Below are 18513 nucleotides of genomic sequence, written 5' to 3' on the forward strand. Positions count from 1 at the left end.
CCCTGAAGGAATGCCCTTTGTGTTTGGTTGGAGGGAGCAGTGCTCTGTTCAGATCAAGGATACGGTATGAGCCAAAATAACTGCAGTTTCGAGGAATAAAGCAAACAAACATGAAAGAAACCCTACCCAAACCTGAAAACTTTGTGTTTAGCTGATTCTCTGTATGAAGCAGTCAATTAGCTTCCTGTCTGTTAGTATCCACACCTTGGTATTCCCTGTGCTGATGCAGAATGTAGCTGCTCGGTGGCTCTGAGGCACCCTGCGATCCTGAGTGACATAGTAATATACAAGTGCTCCATTCTAGCCAAGTCTTTGATATAATATATTTAATCGTAAATATTTAACGTGGTTGGGGACTACAACCTTATAATATTCAGCATATTTGTGTGTGTGGCTTTTGCAGGCAGCATCGCTGACGGTGGATTCCTGCTCTGAGGATCAGGAGCCAGGCTACTGCACTGTTAGCAATGTTGCTGTTTCTACTGACTGGTAAATCTTCATTTTGTGGGGTTTTTTTGGAGTAAAATGAAAAGTAAAATGAAAAAGGCATCACCCTCTAAAGCCCAGGAGATTTGGAGCAATGATTACATGCCCAGCCTCAAGGAAGGGATATATACCTCAGCTGTGCTCCTTCAGAGGCGTGCAAAGGCAAGGCTCCCAAGTGTCATTGTCTCTCATCTTTGCAGCAGCAAATTAAACTTCCTACATGTATGCACTGCTACTTGGTAACTCAGGTCACTACATTTCTGCTTGGAGTTTATTTGTGACAAGGAGTTTATTCAGAAATCCCCAATTCTCAGCTCCGTCTCTGTTCCCAGGCTCTGGTGGTACCCAAGAAATGTATGGCCATGGGTAGTCTGCACTGTGGTGTAAACGGGGATAAGACTTCTTGCCTAATGCTATGAGATTTCACATCATAATCTAGAAAGAGCTAACAAGTCAGAATATCAGAAGCTCATGATTACTGACAACTTGTAAATCTTAGATAGTAAAACACAAATGTATTTGTTATAATCAACTGGCTCTTAAATATACAGCACTACTCTTTGACAGTTTGAAGTTCTGCAATATTTAGTGCTACAAATCTTTAGTAAAGCCTTCTCCACTTTCACATGTTGAATCATATCTATCTTGCCAAAACCAGGCTCAAAAAGCTATTACTCTAGTAGCACCTGTATTTCACTCCAGTGTTCAGTTTTGGGCTTGCTTAGGGTCTTGTCTTTATTCATTTGTTTGTTTGTTTATTTAAACTGCACTTCTCATTTCTTATAAAGGTGTAAGAAATAACATCACCCGATTACTGCTTTCTTTTAAAAAAATATTAGGAGTAATTACTTTGACATCGTTTTCAGTAATTTCCAGATGTCATCTTTTGCAGTTTTCATTTCTTAAACATCGGCCAGTAAAGAGAATAAACTTTATTTCTTGTGTTTACCATAACTAACTCCGAAGCCTTTCTGCCGCATCTTTAGATCCTCTTTGGAGATAATAACTTTAATCCAAATCACTTTGACTAATTTCTTACAATAGTCACAATCATATTTCCTGTCACACGTGGTTTCCCCACTAGCGAAGGTGTTATATCTTTGTAAAATAATGAATCCATCTTCCAGCTATTTAAATATCATCTACAATTGAAACGATAATTGAGTGAAAAGCCTTATTCATTATGATTTCAAGCATGCTGCTCAGTCAAGTGAATAGAAATTTTGACGTGCAATAACTGAGTATGAATTTAGAGTCATACCCATTATAACTGTTAGTTTAAGTGCTACTGGCCTTCTGTCTCCCCTTCTAAATGTGAAATACAGATTTTGGAAGAGGAATTTTAGCCACAGACCATAGATGATGGTTACAGTTCCTTTGCTGTCATTGCTACCTTAATGTCTGATACTGATAAATTATTTTTCTGACTCTTTTATAGGACTCTCGATGTACAACCAAATCGAGTTACTGTTGGTGGCATCAGGTCTGTAGAGCCCATCCTTCAAAGGAGAGGACAGGTGGAAAGCCATGATTTTGTGGGCTGTATAATGGAGTTTGCAGTCAACGGACGTCCCCTGGAGCCCAGCCAGGCTTTGGCAGCTCAAGGAATCTTAGATCAGTACGTCTGCTATATGTGGTATCGAATGGACCGCGTTTACAATAAAGGACGCCATCGTGAAAGTCAGACGCTATTCCATTCAGACACTGTCAGATATTTCTTGTAAAAAAATGACTGTAGAATTCATTGTGAAGTGTGAAAAATGTAGGAAGAGTGTGATTTTGGATGAAAGGTTCACAAAAGATTACAGAGGCTTCAAAAAAGCAACATCATTACCTTTCTATTGCCAATTATTATTAATGTTGCTTTGCAGGCTGAAATAGAGTAGCCCTGATATTGGGTTTCTTTATAAATTCCACGTGGGTTTGACTGTGCTCATACTGTTTGCTAACCCTCTACTCCCTCTTATTTCTTTTTAATCCACAATGTCTGTTCGATCACTTTGCCTCTCAAGTATCACTGAATTTCCCTCATATCCTCTGAGCAGAAATGATGAACTATCTGATTCTATCGGGTTTTTTCCATCTCAGTATTTGAAGTCACAGTTGTAGCAATAATGCTGATCTTTTGTCCAAATTTGCTAGCTCACCCTTCCTCTTTCAACCCCCAAGTTTGTGCTCTTTGTTGTGATGTGAAGTCTCTGGAAGTCTGCAGTGTGAAAAGCACCTAAAAGAGTTTCTTCTTCTCTTGCGTAGCAGATAATAGGAGTTTCACTGTCTCTGAATTCTTTTCTCTTTGGTAAGACTGTTACAATTTGACACTGAAAATTGGGATCTGTTTAGAAACATGAGCTGTCTATGGAGAAGAGCCTCTCCATTTCTTCATCTCTGGGGGGGGGAAGAAAGGGAGTATCGTTCAAACACAGGACACTTCCCAGCACATTTTCTCTGCTTATTTGTGTGCACATTCTTCAGCATCTACTTTTCTGTTTTATTTCAGGTGTCCCAGACTAGAAGGTGCTTGCACAACCAGCCCCTGCCAACATGGTGGCACCTGTGTTGATCACTGGTCATGGCAGCAATGTCACTGCAAAGATGGACTGACGGGAAAGCACTGTGAAAAATGTATGGAGGGGGTTTGGCTGTCTTCCTCTTTAATGTACACCCAGCTGTGGTTTAACCTAATGCCATTAAGAGTTTCTTTTCAGGGGCATGGGATAATGAATTTTATAAAATAATGAATACAATCAGCATACCTGCCTCTTAAATAACTTTGAATGAAAAGTCCATAATGGGCTATTGTCCTTTCATGACCTAAAAATAGCAACAAGTTAAATATATTATGTTTTCTGGTCTGTATATCACTTTTCAGGTAACTTGCGCTCATTTAAAACTACTGCTTCCCAGTAATGTATAATCAGTAATTAAAATAAAGTTATCCCGTACGAGGGATTTGTCTGCTATGGGGAGGTAAGAGGGTAAGAAAAAGCCCTTCCCTTCACACAAACATTGTGTGCATGTGCTTCTGGCTTCTGGCCTTTTTATCAAATGACCATCAGATTATATGCAAGAAAATATGGTAAATGTAAATGAAAGCAAGCCATTTACACTCTGGGGTTATTAACTCGCATGTGGATGGCTCTGTAAATCAATATGGGAGAGTAATCACTTTGTCTAGGAGAGCAAAGTGATTTATTTCCGTGTAGTTGTAGTATAATGACTGGGCTTTGTTTTCTTACATGTCCCATTATTGTTTAGCTGATTTATACGCTTTTATTGCACCAGTTTACAAAAGAATTTAGCCATAATTTTAACAGCATTTGGTAGTCAATGCTCTCTATTTTTTATTCTTTTTTTTTTTTTATGCCATAACAAATAGAAAGTCATTATCTCTGCCCTGAAGAGCTTAGAGTTCAATATATCATGAAACCCTGCTTGCAGTAATGGAAACAGTAACATCCTTGGGAAGGAATTACAGTTCTGAGTGCCAAATTTTTTCCCCTACTCCCTCACTTGTTCCTTAGTGAGTTTTAATTTACTATTGACTGATAGCAGCAGTAAATTACTAGCACACTCCCACTCTCAAACACACATTCTGGTTGAAGCCAAAGAATAGAGGGGCTGAAATTGCCATTCATTCCTGCTCTCCTCCCTGACCTGCTCTGAACTTGATCTCTGCTCTGAAAGAAAACGGTCGTTATTAGGCAGATGATCACTGTGGCTGTAACGCGCTGCCTACTCAGTACTTCCCCGTCCTTGTCCCAGATATTACTGCCGACACTGCCTTATCGCTCGAAGGCAAAGGACGACTAGACTACCACATGAGCCCGAACAAGAAGCGAGAATACATGATGAGACTCGGCTCTCGAGGCGCCGGCCCAGGACCCCCGAATGCGGACCGCTTGGAAGTGAAGTTCAGGACAAGAAGTGAGAACGGCATTTTAGTTCACGTCCAGGAAAGCAGCAACTTCACTACTGTGAAGGTAAGATTACAGCTAATGCCGAGTTTGATTTGATTGGACTGCCTCATGCATAGTGATCAAAATCACATTTTTCCATTACTCTTGCTGTTTCCTTTATAAAATATTAGGTCTTTAACTGAGGCTAGGCACTGCTCCAGTATCATTCATCTTCTCAACAATTCCCTTGCTATTTGCCAAGGTATCAGAAGATCTTGATGGTTTTGTATCTAATCAGTTTTGTCTAGACTCCAAATAGTGACTGTTTTAAGGCCACAGGAACAGTACTCATTGCCATATTTGTTATCATCAGTAAGTTACACTCTACAGAACAAATCATTTCGTTATTGGCCTTTTATCTTCTGATTTTTCAGGCCTCGAACCCAGACCCTCCTTAAGCCCAGCAAACAATTGCCAAAAAGTTTTCATTAATTCCTACTAGCGTGGCTCATGCTTATCAAACTAGGAAGTGAGGGATAATTTGAATTCACGAGGTTACTCATAGACCAGTGTCAATATCAAATTATTTTGAGATAGGTAGCTGAATTAATGCTTCAAATGCCACACAGTTTTGGGTTTCAGTTTGTTGGTTGGGTTTTTTTTTCCCCAACAAGTTTATTGCAGCAGAAGTTACCTTTCTCAAGAGAAAGCAATGGTTCAGTTCCTGGCTATGACTCAGTCCATTTACTCATAACTCTAAATGAGTACAGCAGTGATGTTGGCAAGCCCATTTATTGGGTTGGTGTAAGCTCCAAGTTTCCTTGACTGCTCTAAGGCTTTCCAAGTTTTGGGGTTTTTTTCCCTGACTTTTAAAGAAACTCATACAGAAATTCACACTTTCTAAGCTTGAGCCCCATGGATATTCTCCACCTGCCTGGTCAGAGGTATAGAGCTTTCCTGACACACCGGCTGTGTTTAAGCAGCAAGTCTGCATTACTTCCCTTGCATGTGCTTTTAGCACATCATTTGATAGGAAGTTTCTGCCTCACTCATATTAGCAGATAAGTTCTCATTATTTTGAGTTCTGGAGAGAGAAAAAACCAAAACAAAACCAAATAATACCACCTTCTCCTTAGAATTTGCTAGGTCAGCTCTACAAGCATTATTAGAAAAAAGAAAAAGAGAGTTGCCTTTCTTGGCTGAAAGCACTAGTGGTGTGTTTATGCAAACACTCTTATTATTGTTAATATTGGTGAAGTTATACAAGCAAGCAGAGGGTGTCAAGTCCCAGAGCCAGCTGTGCAAGGGCAAAGAGCAGAGGTTTGCCTAGAAACAGATGCAGGGGTTTGAGGAAGGAGAGGTACCATCACCGTACCGATTATCGCCAAAAAGTTCCCGGATTATGCTAGTTAATAAAACTGTAATAATTTAACTGTAGTATGGCTTCTGCACCACTGCTCATACCTGGAGTAGGTATCACAACGGACACTTCCCTCAGCGGTGGCCCAAGATGACAGTGAAGCCAACTCACACAAAGATCTCCCTGGCATCTCAGTCTGTTCCGGGTGCAGATGATGAGCTTTAGTGACTTCCCAACTCTCTCTTCAGTCTTCTAAACAGACAATTTTATAACTTTTAATATGCTTGTTATCCAAAGTGTAAGCATTCAGAGAATACATGCCATATATTTTTTTAATATTAAACTTTGCTAGGGAAAAGCTACAAGTCCTGTGGCTACTTCCGTGCCTCCACATTTTTCCTCTTGTAGTTAACTGATTTTGGTGTAGCTGGGATTGGGGTAAAATTAGACAAATGGTAATAAATCAGACCAACTGAGATTGCGAGCGGCTGATTCACTAAATGATGGATGTAAACTACCCCCAAAGAACCCAACAGAGATCTTTATGGTATAAAGGGATCTTTAATCCCAGAAAGATACAAAACCTAGCAGATTAAATTAAACAATGGTCAAATTCAGATGGAAAATGCGCCCCCAAAAAAGCAACAAAAAGGAAGAGGGTAGGAGATTCCTTATTACTGAAGCTCTTTGTCACAGCTTATTTTCCTACAAATAATTCACATTGCAACTAATTCAGTTAGAAGTAATGGGATAAATACAGCAGGTTAAAGGTGAAATTGCTTGCCTTGTTTTAGCTGAAAGTCTCATCTGAAATTAGCATAACTGTAGCTCTAAGATCTATGTATTATACGGGTAGAGAATGGGAATTACACATTACCTATATGAGCTAACATATGCATATGTTAGGGTGGTGAGGCACTGGAAGAGGTTGCCCAGAGAAGCTGTGGATGCCCCATCCCTGGCAGTGTCCAAGGCCAGGCTGGATGGGGCTTTGGGCAACCTGGGCTAGTGGAGGGTGTCCCTGCCCATGGCAGGGGGTTGGAACTAGATGGGCTTTGAGGTCCCTCCCAACCCAAACAATTCTGTGATTCTACGCACATGTCGAGTTGCAGGAATAAATCAGAACATAACTCATTTAAATGATACCTCATCCAATGGGCTATAAATCTGTAAAGGCTAGTGCTCAGATTTAAGACAAATAAGAAGGAAGTTGTTCAGTAAAGGAGACTCAGAATGTTAGTAAAGTTGAATCATCCTTGTAGTTAGGAGTATGTTTGCTTTAGTGGTTCATTCTTTTCATTATGTCCTACTTGTCAGTTGCTCTGCCATTTAAATAAACCCCAGAAATGGGTGTTACTCAATATTGTCAGCACCAGCATTTGTTTCGAATTTAGAAATATGTTGTGCTTCAAGGAACCGAGAAGAACATTTCTTATTTTTTCCTGGTTGAAGAAGTCATGGACCGGTCTTGTCTCTGGAAATTTTATTTTTCCAAATGCCACTATTATAGTATTTATGAGTCTGTTAGCATTGGTCACATGCAATTTTAAAGAAACAGAAATAGAGCTAGAGAGTCATAAATGAGTATGGAAAATATCAGTTGCTGACAGGTAAATAATTCTATAGTTCTTCTCTGATGTGGAATTAAATTTACGATGCTGTGCTTAGTCTTCCCATGAGCTTAGAGGATATTGTCTGATATGGTATATTAATTTTCATTTACATAAAGACCAAAATACAAGGCAGTATTTTCACAGAGCATAAAAGACAAAATAAGGCTAACAAACCAGTTACAGGTTACAGACATAAATATATGTATATATTCAGCCCAGTTAATCATTTTAGGAATACTTTTGATTGTGGCAAATGGTGTTTAATATATTATAATAGTCTGTGTGACTGCATTTCCAAATGTGGCATTTTCTTTGGGCTGTGTGATAGTTGAGATGTCTGTCACCTGTGTTTCCCAGTATCAAAAGCATCCCACCTCTGAGGGGCAGCTTTATCAGAGTCCCTCAAACAATACATTTTCAAATAGTCCAAATTATTGCATTTATAAATGAAGTGCGTGCACATATTAACCATTGTATTTCTTGATCCAAATGGAATATGTGCTAGATACATTCAGTTCAGGCTGCGGCCAAGGCATGAGCGTGGTCTTACAGCCGTATTAGAGCTGATCTGTATGAACAAAGTGCTCAGCTTGCATCACTAAAGAAGTAAATCCAGAGCATTTAACAGTTTCTGGAAACGAGAGCAGCATTCTTGTAGCCGGTGTGTCACCTCACAGTTCTTCCCAGGTGAACGTTATTTTTCCTGGAACAAAGCATGCGAGGCTTAGAGAGCTTTCAACAAACCTGGGGCTTTGACCTTTCCTGGACCACGCGTGTACGTGTTCTGCACGCTCGTGTTGCAGATCACGGACCAACCGAGCTGCAGCGAGGAACACGGGAGGGAAAAATAGTTGTCTTATTTAACGTGCATGACCAAGCGTGGAGAGCATGGAAGGAAACCTGCAACACGTGGCAGAGCCGCCCTATATGACCTGCACATAAGTTTATATACCCTGAGGAGGTCAGCTGATGTACCCAACTCCTACGCAATATTTAAGAAGCTGGCAGGTTTGGCTGGTGTAGGGGTTTTTTTTAGTTCCTATATCTTAAAGTCAGAATTTGCACAGATCTCATTTTGGGATCATTTAATATTGAGCTCGTAAGATGTTGAAATCCTGCATCTCATGATTCAGTAGAATTGCGAGGCGGCATTCCTAGAGGAAAAACCAAAAAATTTTTCATGGAATTTAATAGTACCTTTTTTTTTTTCTAACAGCTCACAAGTTTAAAAGCAGTTTGCTCAAGTAAGCAGAAAATTCACACAAAATCATGCACCTTGCAAGTCTTCAGAAAGGTTTCTAAAACACAACTATTTTTCTGCAAAACGCAAATTAACAGCAAAACGAGATAGGAAATGGGACTCTTGTTCAAGTCCTGCCATGCCATATATATTCCTACTGGGTCATAATGAAAACTAGATGCAAGTTTTTTGGGCAAGGACAACATCTGTTTACTCTGCAAAGCATTTTCCACACTTGCATTGAAGGAAGAGGAATTATTATTCTTTTATTGGTCAAAATGTTTTGTCATGTGCATGCCCTATTGCTGGCCTCTCAGTAGGATTTTCCCTTGTGAGATTAGCTGGGGAATGAGTGGATGGCAGCTCTAAGTTTGCTACAGATGTAATGATGTATTTAATTGCAGCCAAATTTTTAGTACTAATTAATGCATGCATTTTTAGTACAAAACAATTGTTGGGGGGAAAATACAGCCAGGCTTCCTATTACAACCGAAGCCATGTGTTACTGTAGCTGTACTGAATAGGCATTACATTGGTTATGCGTGTATCATTTTAAAATTATGCATTTTACTGTTTTCTGATCAGATAAAAGGTGGGAAAGTACATTACGTATCCGATGCTGGAATTGCTGGGAAAGTGGAAAGAAATATCCCAGAAGTGTATGCTGCGGATGGTCAATGGCATTCAGTGCTCATCGAGAAGAACGGGTCTGCTACTATCCTGTCGGTTGACAAGACTCATAGCCGAGACATTCTCCATGCCACGCAAGACTTCGGCGGCCTAAATGTTCTTACAATTTCTTTGGGAGGAATCCCATCAAGCCAACATTTCAAGAGCACAGTTGCAGGTAATTTTTATTATATTTTTTTTAATATAGTGCACATAAGCACATTTGAACAAACCAGGGCTCTCTGTTTGCTTAAAGGATGCAGAAAGTACAGTAATTCTTTATCAGTAATGGGTATACCTCCATCCTTTGCCAGAAAAACTGCAATTTGAATCAGTAAGAATTGCAGACTTTGTTCCTTCAGTACACGTTGCAACCTTGTTGTTTGCAAAAGCAGGCGCTCCATCCGCAGGGTGTGTTGGAGGCAGGGGGTGAGTTTGCTTGCTTGTCTGTAAATCAGGTATTATAATTGTTGTTATGCTAATGGAGAAGAAAGGATCTATTCTTCACCTGGGTCAGAATCTGGAAAATCAAGGCAAATCTTTTACTTGGGCAAAAATGCTAAATGAGAACTGTGTCTCTGTAGGGGTTTGGCAAGTACTGCAGGATTTAGCCTGTTTTTAATATGATTAAAATATTTTCTGAAACTCCAACTTCCTCCTGCTTTATCCTGCTGTCAAATGGAGAATAGGATTTATTTCTGAGCAACAGAAACCATGGACAATAAGGAACCACCCTCTGACCGAAATCTAGCCGTTAAGAAGTAAATCAATCTCCCTTAAGAGTTAAAGCAACTGTCTTAGACCCTGGCCAAAGAAGTAGATAACATATATTTGCTATCATTCTCCCAGTGATAAGTAGAGATGGAAGTGATTTTTAGCTACAAACTGTGAGATACTCCAGACCATGCAGGCGTAGGTTTCACAGAGGTTTTATATTGAAAAGTCTTCCTGACTTCGAGAATTGTGACCAGACAGAGGATCTCTGAGTGGAGCAAATTCACACTTCACACGTGTGTATTGTGAATTTGCATGAGATCATATGAATGCTATGCTTACCTTTACCATTTTTACATGTATGTTTTATGAGCGGTGTATGCATGGAAAAGTCAGAGGCTTTTAGGAAAGCTGGAACAAAGAAAATTGAGGACGCTAAAATCTCACCACTGCCTGATGCTGTAGCAGACAAATTAGGAATGTCTGGCTTCCATTAGGAATATACAATCCAAAATCTCTTATTCATATGATTTTATTTTATTTTAATATTGGATTACATTGTGTACGACATACCAAGGATTTACAAGGGGGAGGTATAAAACTCTGCATGAACTCAGACAGTCAAAAATATCTGCTGTACTGTTAAAGGCAGACAAAAACATACGCGGGTGACAATTCCAAGGCTGTGAAACTGGTATATCTAATAACATTCCCAAACCCGGGCAGACCTGACAAAATCCCAGTTGCTGTTTATCACATCACTGCTGCAAGGGACCACCAAGCATGTGGCAAGGTAATCGTGCATTCTGCTTGGGCTCCCACCTGAACCTAAATCCTCAATTTCCTCTTTATTTGGGAAAGTAAAAGCAGGAGAAAATGAAAATATAAGTAAAGCTGAAAGAAAATACATTTCTCTCTGAGAATGGAAATAATACAGAAATAGCATGCTTGCAAAACATAGAAGGCTCTTTCATGTCCCCTTACACCGCGTGAATTGCATCTCTCTCTGAAACGTATTTGATGTTGATACCCACTCATATTTCATTTCTGACATCAGAGGGTGGTCAAATTTTAAAACAACATACTTTGAAGATTATAAATCTGTAATATCACCTCATACAACTTGAGTATATTTGCTATTTCATGACAGAGTAAATATTCGTAACATTTATCGGTGCGCTACCCATTTTTACAGAGATTTCCACAATTATTCACAGTTACTATTCATAGTGGCTGTTCTTCCATTTCAGCAATATGTTTGCAGAAATGAGCCTTTCCCCGACACTACTAATGCATGGAAAATATGCTCCTGTTTATTATTTCACCCGAGTGTAATGCCTCAGAACTGAGCAGTGGCACTTTCTGTCTCCTTGTTGATTATTTTTATTGATAATAGCTGATAAATTTGCTCTTGAATAATATCCTCGGTAAACCCAGCACAGCGCACGGCATCCCAAGGACAGTCCATCATAAGTTAAGGAGAAATAAACGTGGTTTTTGCAGCAACCACACGTGTGGACAGTGAGAGCACGACTTACGCATCTCTGCGACTTACAAACGCGTTTTGTCGCAGCTCTGAGTAGAGGTCGGCGTAAGGTTGCGCTATTCTAAAACCCTTGCAGAAAGGATTAAGTCTGGGGAACATGGAGAATTATTAGGCTGACAAAAGGCCGGATTTTCCTGCGACTTTCCACGCAACCACCGTACAAAGGCCGGGGATAATCCCATCTCCCTGGGTAGCACTACGACCGAGCTATGGGAAGTTTGGGAAAAGGCCGCTCAAGATTCGGAGCCGTAAAAGTATTGCCGTGATTTTAGGAGACAGTAAGGCAGGAGGCGTCGCTGAAGCACGATGAGCAACTTCAGCTCGGAATATGGGAAAGTGGAGAGCACGCAAGCGGCGGGGAATGGAAGCTAATGTTCTGCACGCAGGTTTCTCTGTGTGGATGATAAGGTGTTTTAGAAATATGGGAAAGTTAGGAAACAAAAACGTTGTAGTATATTGAATGAACTCGCTAGAAGGAATAGTTGTTCAAATCCATGAGAATAGATGTTTCCTTATGGTAACCATTTGAATTCCTGGCTTATTTACTGAACAACAGAGCCTTTCATTTCGCTCCAGTGAAATGGGTCTATAAATTGAAAATTGAGTCAGTTTAACAATACATTTTTAGAAAATATAATGTTTCTGCAAAATCCAACCATTTGCTCATTGCTTAGTGTTTGGGCAAAATAATTTTGCTTTGAGAGGAAATTACATTATAATAAAGATCTGAGAATATAACCTTCAGACTTCCTTGGATGAGTCTATCTGTAAGATAAGCATGCTGCAATCACAAAAAGTATTCGTTTGCATTGCCAACCTCAGATCTGATCTGCTCACTGAGCAGCAGAGTTGAGGCTATGTGTGAGCAACCTGGTTTTACCCAAAATGCATTTTTTCTTTTCATTTTATATTATGGGGTTTTCCTCGATTTGAGATTTATTCCCAGTCTGCAAACATGAGGTAGATACTTCCTAATCAGACAGTAGTTCCTTCTCCTGTGCAGCCTATAGAATTCTTAAAAGCCAGATCAACATTTCAAATTATATTGAGCTTTCTGCTTACAATTGCCTGGGGTTTTTTTTCAGGTTTAATGAAAGCAATGGTAGTACAAAATATCTTACAGGCCTTCTAGAAAATATACGCTCATTTCAGCATCTTAATTGCAGGGTTTGGTACATTTTATTTACTCACCTAAGAATATTTTTATTGCTTTGAAATCTTAGTGTTGAAATTAAAACCCATGGTCTGTTTCTGAATTCTTATTTGGCAGACTTGAACCAAGATACCTTGGTATCATTTATATAAGCACCATGCATATATCTTCAGAAATTACTTAATTACTTTCTTATCTCTAATCTCCATTTCTATGCACAGCTTAAAGGTGAAAATCTTTAGTTTTAAAAGGTGCATGTATAGAAGTTATGTGAGAAGCTCCGGGCATGACAGCCTTTACTTAATCTCGTTCTGCTTAAAAGTAGATTTCAATTTCTATCTAATATGAACCAAAAAAAATTATCAAAAGGTTATGAACAAAATAGTCATTACAACGTAAGAGGAAATATTTAACAGAAGCAACAAAATGTTCCTTACCCCTGACCCTAAATGATTCAGCACAGGTTGTCAGCTAGTGAAACATCTGTGAATGGGCCATCCTTCTAGCAAAATAAGCAGTTACTTAAATCTTACACCGTTGTGTGGAAGCAGTCGTAAGCTCAGTACGTGTAAGATTCACCCGTGAAAATGTGGAGGCTTCACGTGCACAGCTGACAGCGTGATTTACCCCGCTCTGCTTGAGACCACATCACGAGATAAGGCTGTCGCCTCCGTTGCAGCATTGGGTTTTCCATTTTGTTGCTTCTGTGTTTGTGTTTCCCCTTTCGTTTCAGGGGGCGAGAGGCACGCTGCGGATCTTGCCACCTGCTGATCAAAAGGGTTCCTCTTTAGCGTGACACCAATGCTCAGCACGTCTTTGGCCTCTGTTGACATAATCACTCTTCAGGTCCTGACGTCACTCTTGCTTTTCCTCCTAGGCTTCAACGGCTGCATTTCCTACGTCAAGTACGGCGGGGAGAGCCTTCCCTTCGCTGGCAAGCACAGCCTCGCCACCCTCTCCAAAACAGACGCCTCGGTGAAGATCGGCTGCCGTGGCCCCGACGTCTGCGCCAGCGGTCCCTGCTGGGGCGACCTGATGTGCATCAACCAGTGGTACGCCTACCAGTGCGTCCCGCCAGGTGCCTGCGCCTCCAACCCCTGCCAAAACGGGGGCAGCTGCGAGCCCGCAGCGCACGCCGGCTTCACCTGCAGCTGCCCCGAGGCGTACGCAGGACAGACGTGCGAGGCGGTGGTGGTGTGCCTGGGGGTCTCGTGCCCTCCGGGCCACGAGTGTAGAGCGGGGATCAGTGGTGGCCATGTCTGCCTCCCATCCCCACACCCCGCCGAGCTGTCCTTGCCGCTCTGGGCCGTGCCGGCTATCGTGGGCAGCTGCGCGACGGTCCTGGCGCTGCTGGTCCTCAGCCTCATCCTCTGCAACCAGTGCCGAGGAAAGAAGTCGAAAGCCCCGAAAGAGGAGAAGAAAACAAAGGAGAAGAAGAAAAAAGGCAGCGAGAACGTGGCGTTTGATGACCCTGACAACATCCCACCGTATGGCGATGACATGACCGTCAGGAAGCAGCCCGAAGGGAACCCAAAACCCGATATCATCGAAAGAGAAAACCCGTATCTCATCTACGATGAAACCGACATCCCACATGCCACGGAGACGATCCCCAGCGCCCCACTGGCTTCCCCCGAGCCTGAGATCGAGCACTACGACATCGACAACGCCAGCAGCATCGCCCCCTCGGACGCCGACATCATCCAGCACTACAAGCAGTTTCGGAGCCACACACCCAAGTTCTCCATCCAGAGGCACAGCCCGCTGGGCTTCGCACGGCAGTCTCCCATGCCCCTGGGAGCCAGCAGCTTGACGTACCAGCCCGCTTACGGGCAGGGCTTGAGGACGACGTCGTTAAGCCACTCAGCATGCCCTGCTCCCAACCCCCTGTCTCGGCACAGCCCCGCACCCTTCTCCAAATCATCGACTTTCTACAGGCACAGTCCGGCGAGGGAGCTGCACCTCGCCATAAGGGAAGGGAGCCCGCTGGAGATGCACAACGATGTCTGCCAGCCCGGCATCTTTAACTACGCCACTCGGCTGGGGAGGAGAAGTAAGAGTCCGCAGACCATGGCGAGCCACGGTTCACGACCGGGAAGCCGCCTGAAGCAGCCCATCGGGCAGATCCCTCTCGAGACTGCTCCTCCGGTGGGGCTATCCATCGAAGAGGTGGAGAGACTGAACACCCCTCGCCCCAGAAACCCCAGCATCTGCAGCGCGGACCACGGCCGGTCCTCTTCTGAGGAGGACTGCAGAAGGCCTCTGTCCCGGACGAGGAACCCGGCCGATGGTATTCCCGCGCCCGAGTCCTCCTCTGACAGCGACTCCCACGAGTCCTTCACCTGCTCGGAGATGGAGTACGACAGGGATAAACCCATAGCGTACACCTCCAGGATGCCCAAGTTATCCCAGGTCAATGAGTCCGACGCGGATGATGAGGACAACTACGGCGCCAGGCTGAAGCCCCGGCGGTACCCTGGCCGCCGAGGCGAGGGGGGGCCGGTGGGGGCACAGGCGACCGCCACCAGCGCCGGGGAGAGCTCCCTGCCCATGAAGTTGGGGCAGCAAGCGGGAAGCTTCAACTGGGACAACCTCTTGAACTGGGGCCCAGGCTTTGGGCATTATGTGGATGTTTTCAAAGATTTGGCATCACTTCCTGAAAAAACAGCAGCAGCAGCAGCGAGCGAAGACGGCAAAGGTGGTACAACGAAGCCTGCTTCCAAGGACGGGGAAGCAGAACAGTATGTATAGGCTTTATCTCCTGGTGTTGCCGCAGTGCAAAGCCATGGGGACCGGTCAAACCATTATATGGTTGTAGAAAAGCAAAGGTCAGCATTTGAACCCCAGGCCAGTTTGGTTAGAGGAGACTTTAAAAATAATAACCATTATGCTGCTGAAAGAGACTTAAAACATTTTTAATTTAATTATGCTTGGATGAATTTATTTCTCCTGCATGCATTGTATTTGAAAACAAGATATTTGGCATGCAGCCTTTGAAAAGGGTTTCCTATTTACCATTGTTTGGTTTGTGATTCTTAAATTAATAATGCTTTGTTCTGAAAATAAACTAATTTTTTTTTTTTAAATTGTGAAGGATGTGCATATTGTCTCCAGCTACTAACATGTTTTATGATGCAATAGTATTGAGGATTTAATTTTCCTTAAGAAGTGCATGGAAGAAGGATGGTGAATGAAGGAATTACGGTAGTAAGGTGTCTCAGAAAACGTAGTTACCATATCCTGCAGTTGCTCACGTGTAACTTTATGGATGAAATCAGCTTGAATAATTGCTGGCAACAGTGCTGTAAGTCTTATTCCATACAAGAGGTGCTAGAAGCAGCTCAAGCCAGTCAGCACTTTAGGAGTTTTATTTCTTTTCAGCTTGTTTATTTGTTTTGGTTTGGGTTTTTTTCCTTTTTTTTCCCCCTCTCTTTTTTTTTTTTTTTTTTTTTTTTTGTTTTGGTTTTTTGACAAAGTTGTGTGAGAGCTTCTGAATCTCTATGAACTATTATGGGATGCTTAACCCCGGTCCCTACCCGCCCCCATCAGTGCTTCCAGTGGGATGGGAGCGATTGGCGTTGGTCAGCCTGGCTGGCAGCAGCACGATCAATGGAAGCGAGGGGGGGAAAAAAAAAATAAACCTCGATTTCCACATCTCTTGGCCTCTCATCTTGGCTGTGTGGCTGCTGCAGCCTGGGCTTCTCCCCAGATTTCATTTTTCCCATCTGTACTATGGAAAGGTAGGAAAAACACTTACTCACCAACCTCACAGGGGTGTTGTGAGGACTAATTAGTTAACTCGTCTGAAGTGCTTAGACATTATAAAGCACTATAATAAGTATTAGCGTAATTATTATTAAAGCACTGCCTAGCCTTTGTGACCTTGGAGTGGCATTTTCTGCATTATATGATTTTCTATGATGGAAACTTTGAAGAATTATTTATTGTATAGGAAATTACTGCACTCTAGCATTTCGGAGTGGATATGAGGGAAAACTACTTGTAGATTCATTAATGTAGCTTACTGTTTGTCCCAAATTCCCTAAAGTTTTAGGTAAAGTAGAACCTCACAAAGTCCTTATTACATCTTCATGCAGATCTGATGATCCTATTGTACTGTGTAAAAACTTCAAGTGTTTTGGTTTTGTTTTTTTTTTACCTAAGCTGTGTTTTTATATCAATATTTTCCTATGCTGAATAGTTTTCTTACTTTCAGGGAAGGTAAGAAAAATACTTTTTTTACATTTGTTACTTATGTAACATCCATATTTTTCACATTTTGATAAAATTGTAACATACTGTATGCTTTCTACCTGTAAATGCCAATATTAGAATTAAAATATTTATTTAAAATCTTTAGTGTGTGGTATTGGAAACCTTTCATCTTTTCTAATTTCCACTCCTCGATCTTCGCTTTTACTAGCTTTTTATTCAGCAAATGGGCTTCAGGAAGGAAGGTGATGATGTAAAGTTCATGCACAGCAACAGCAGCACTGGTATCACTGTGGGAATTAAATTAATCTCCTTGCAGAGGGGCAGCACAAGCCCAGTGCGCTTCTTGAAGTCCCACCGAGTCCGGCGTGGTTGTCCCTTGCAAAGGGATGAATTTCACCTCGGGTGAGAGAAGCATTCAGCGTATCACTCTTGTATTTCATGAGTGACCTTGGTACGTTCGAAAAACAGTAGGCTTCACCCAATCTCGGGGAGATAGAGAGAAGAGATGGTATTGTGATGTTGTTGAGCCTAAGATAATGTCAAAAAGTACCAAATCTACTTTCAGATTTCTCATAATGTAATAAAACTGTATTTTAGTCCATAGGAGTTTATTAGTAGCAACTGATTTTACTTTTGTTAACCAAGATTTCCACCTCTGCCCAAAGCTGAAGCTTGCTAGTTAGGAGTGTGAGAACAAGAGCTTGCTTTAATAAAGCAGCGGCTGAACAATAAGTAACTGCATTCTTGTGTATTTGTAAGAGAGTAAATCAAACTTAGACAACTTGTTGGAGAATGCAAAGAGTGAGAAAGTTAAGACTGCAGGCAAGAGGTGAGTTCTGAGGTCACACTTTGAATCAGTGGTATTTTGTTTAAAGAACTTAGAAAACCAGTAACAATTCAAGGTTTTTTATCAGTTAGTTACTCATTCGTTTTAGAATTTTTTGGTCAGCTTGTCTCGGAACCAGCAATGAGGAACCATCTCTTTTTGGCTAAAAATGTTGCCAAATTCATCTTGCCCCACAATAGTGAAAAGATAATGGGCCAAAGTAGCCCACATTTGTATGTAAGTAGTTTCATCTGAAATAACAAGAGATCCACAAATTATTTCGGAGTTTGAGAAGCTGCTGTAATCAAACATCTGTTAAAAAGCTGTATGTTTACTTTGAATATTATCCTTTAATACAAACTGTACCACATCCAAGCAGTGACTTTAATAACACATGAAAACTTTAACAAATGAAATCTTTTAAATGTAACACCAAACATATTGAGAACTGCATTTTGCCAGTTAAGAATTTGGAGATTATCAAAAAGTTTTGTTAAAGGAAAATAATATGCAATGTGGACTTACACAAAATTTATGTCATAATTTTAATGCAGTTTACAGTTTATCGAGTTGTAGTGGATTCCTCTAAATTTTGACAATTTCAATGACAGACAAAAGTATATTTTACTGATTTCCTTGTTTCCCTGTTTCTTGCACGACGAGGATCAGGAAAGGGCTCGAAGTGAATCACGTGATGCAATCATCCAAAGTTACGAGAGTCGCGAGGAGCGAGCTGCAGAATTCCCCTGGTTCATCATCCGAACTGCACGGTCCTGTTTCCAGATCTGGGATATA

At 41.6% G+C, this 18513-nt stretch overlaps 1 protein-coding gene across 1 annotated transcript in view; it reads left to right on the forward strand.

Moving 5' to 3' along the window:
• Positions 1-17036, forward strand: part of FAT4 (FAT atypical cadherin 4) — a 145899-nt gene extending 128863 nt beyond the window's left edge. The window contains exons 12-17 of the mRNA XM_075751114.1: positions 404-489; positions 1925-2104; positions 2984-3108; positions 4249-4466; positions 9181-9442; positions 13555-17036. Coding sequence (XP_075607229.1) covers positions 404-489; positions 1925-2104; positions 2984-3108; positions 4249-4466; positions 9181-9442; positions 13555-15428 — 2745 coding nt within the window. The 3' untranslated portion in view covers positions 15429-17036. The remainder of the gene's footprint in view (positions 1-403; positions 490-1924; positions 2105-2983; positions 3109-4248; positions 4467-9180; positions 9443-13554) is intronic.
• Positions 17037-18513: the final 1477 nt, after the last annotated feature.

The sequence above is a fragment of the Balearica regulorum genome, chromosome 4, assembly GCF_011004875.1.
Source record: "Balearica regulorum gibbericeps isolate bBalReg1 chromosome 4, bBalReg1.pri, whole genome shotgun sequence".
NCBI classification, from domain to species: Eukaryota; Metazoa; Chordata; class Aves; order Gruiformes; family Gruidae; genus Balearica; species Balearica regulorum.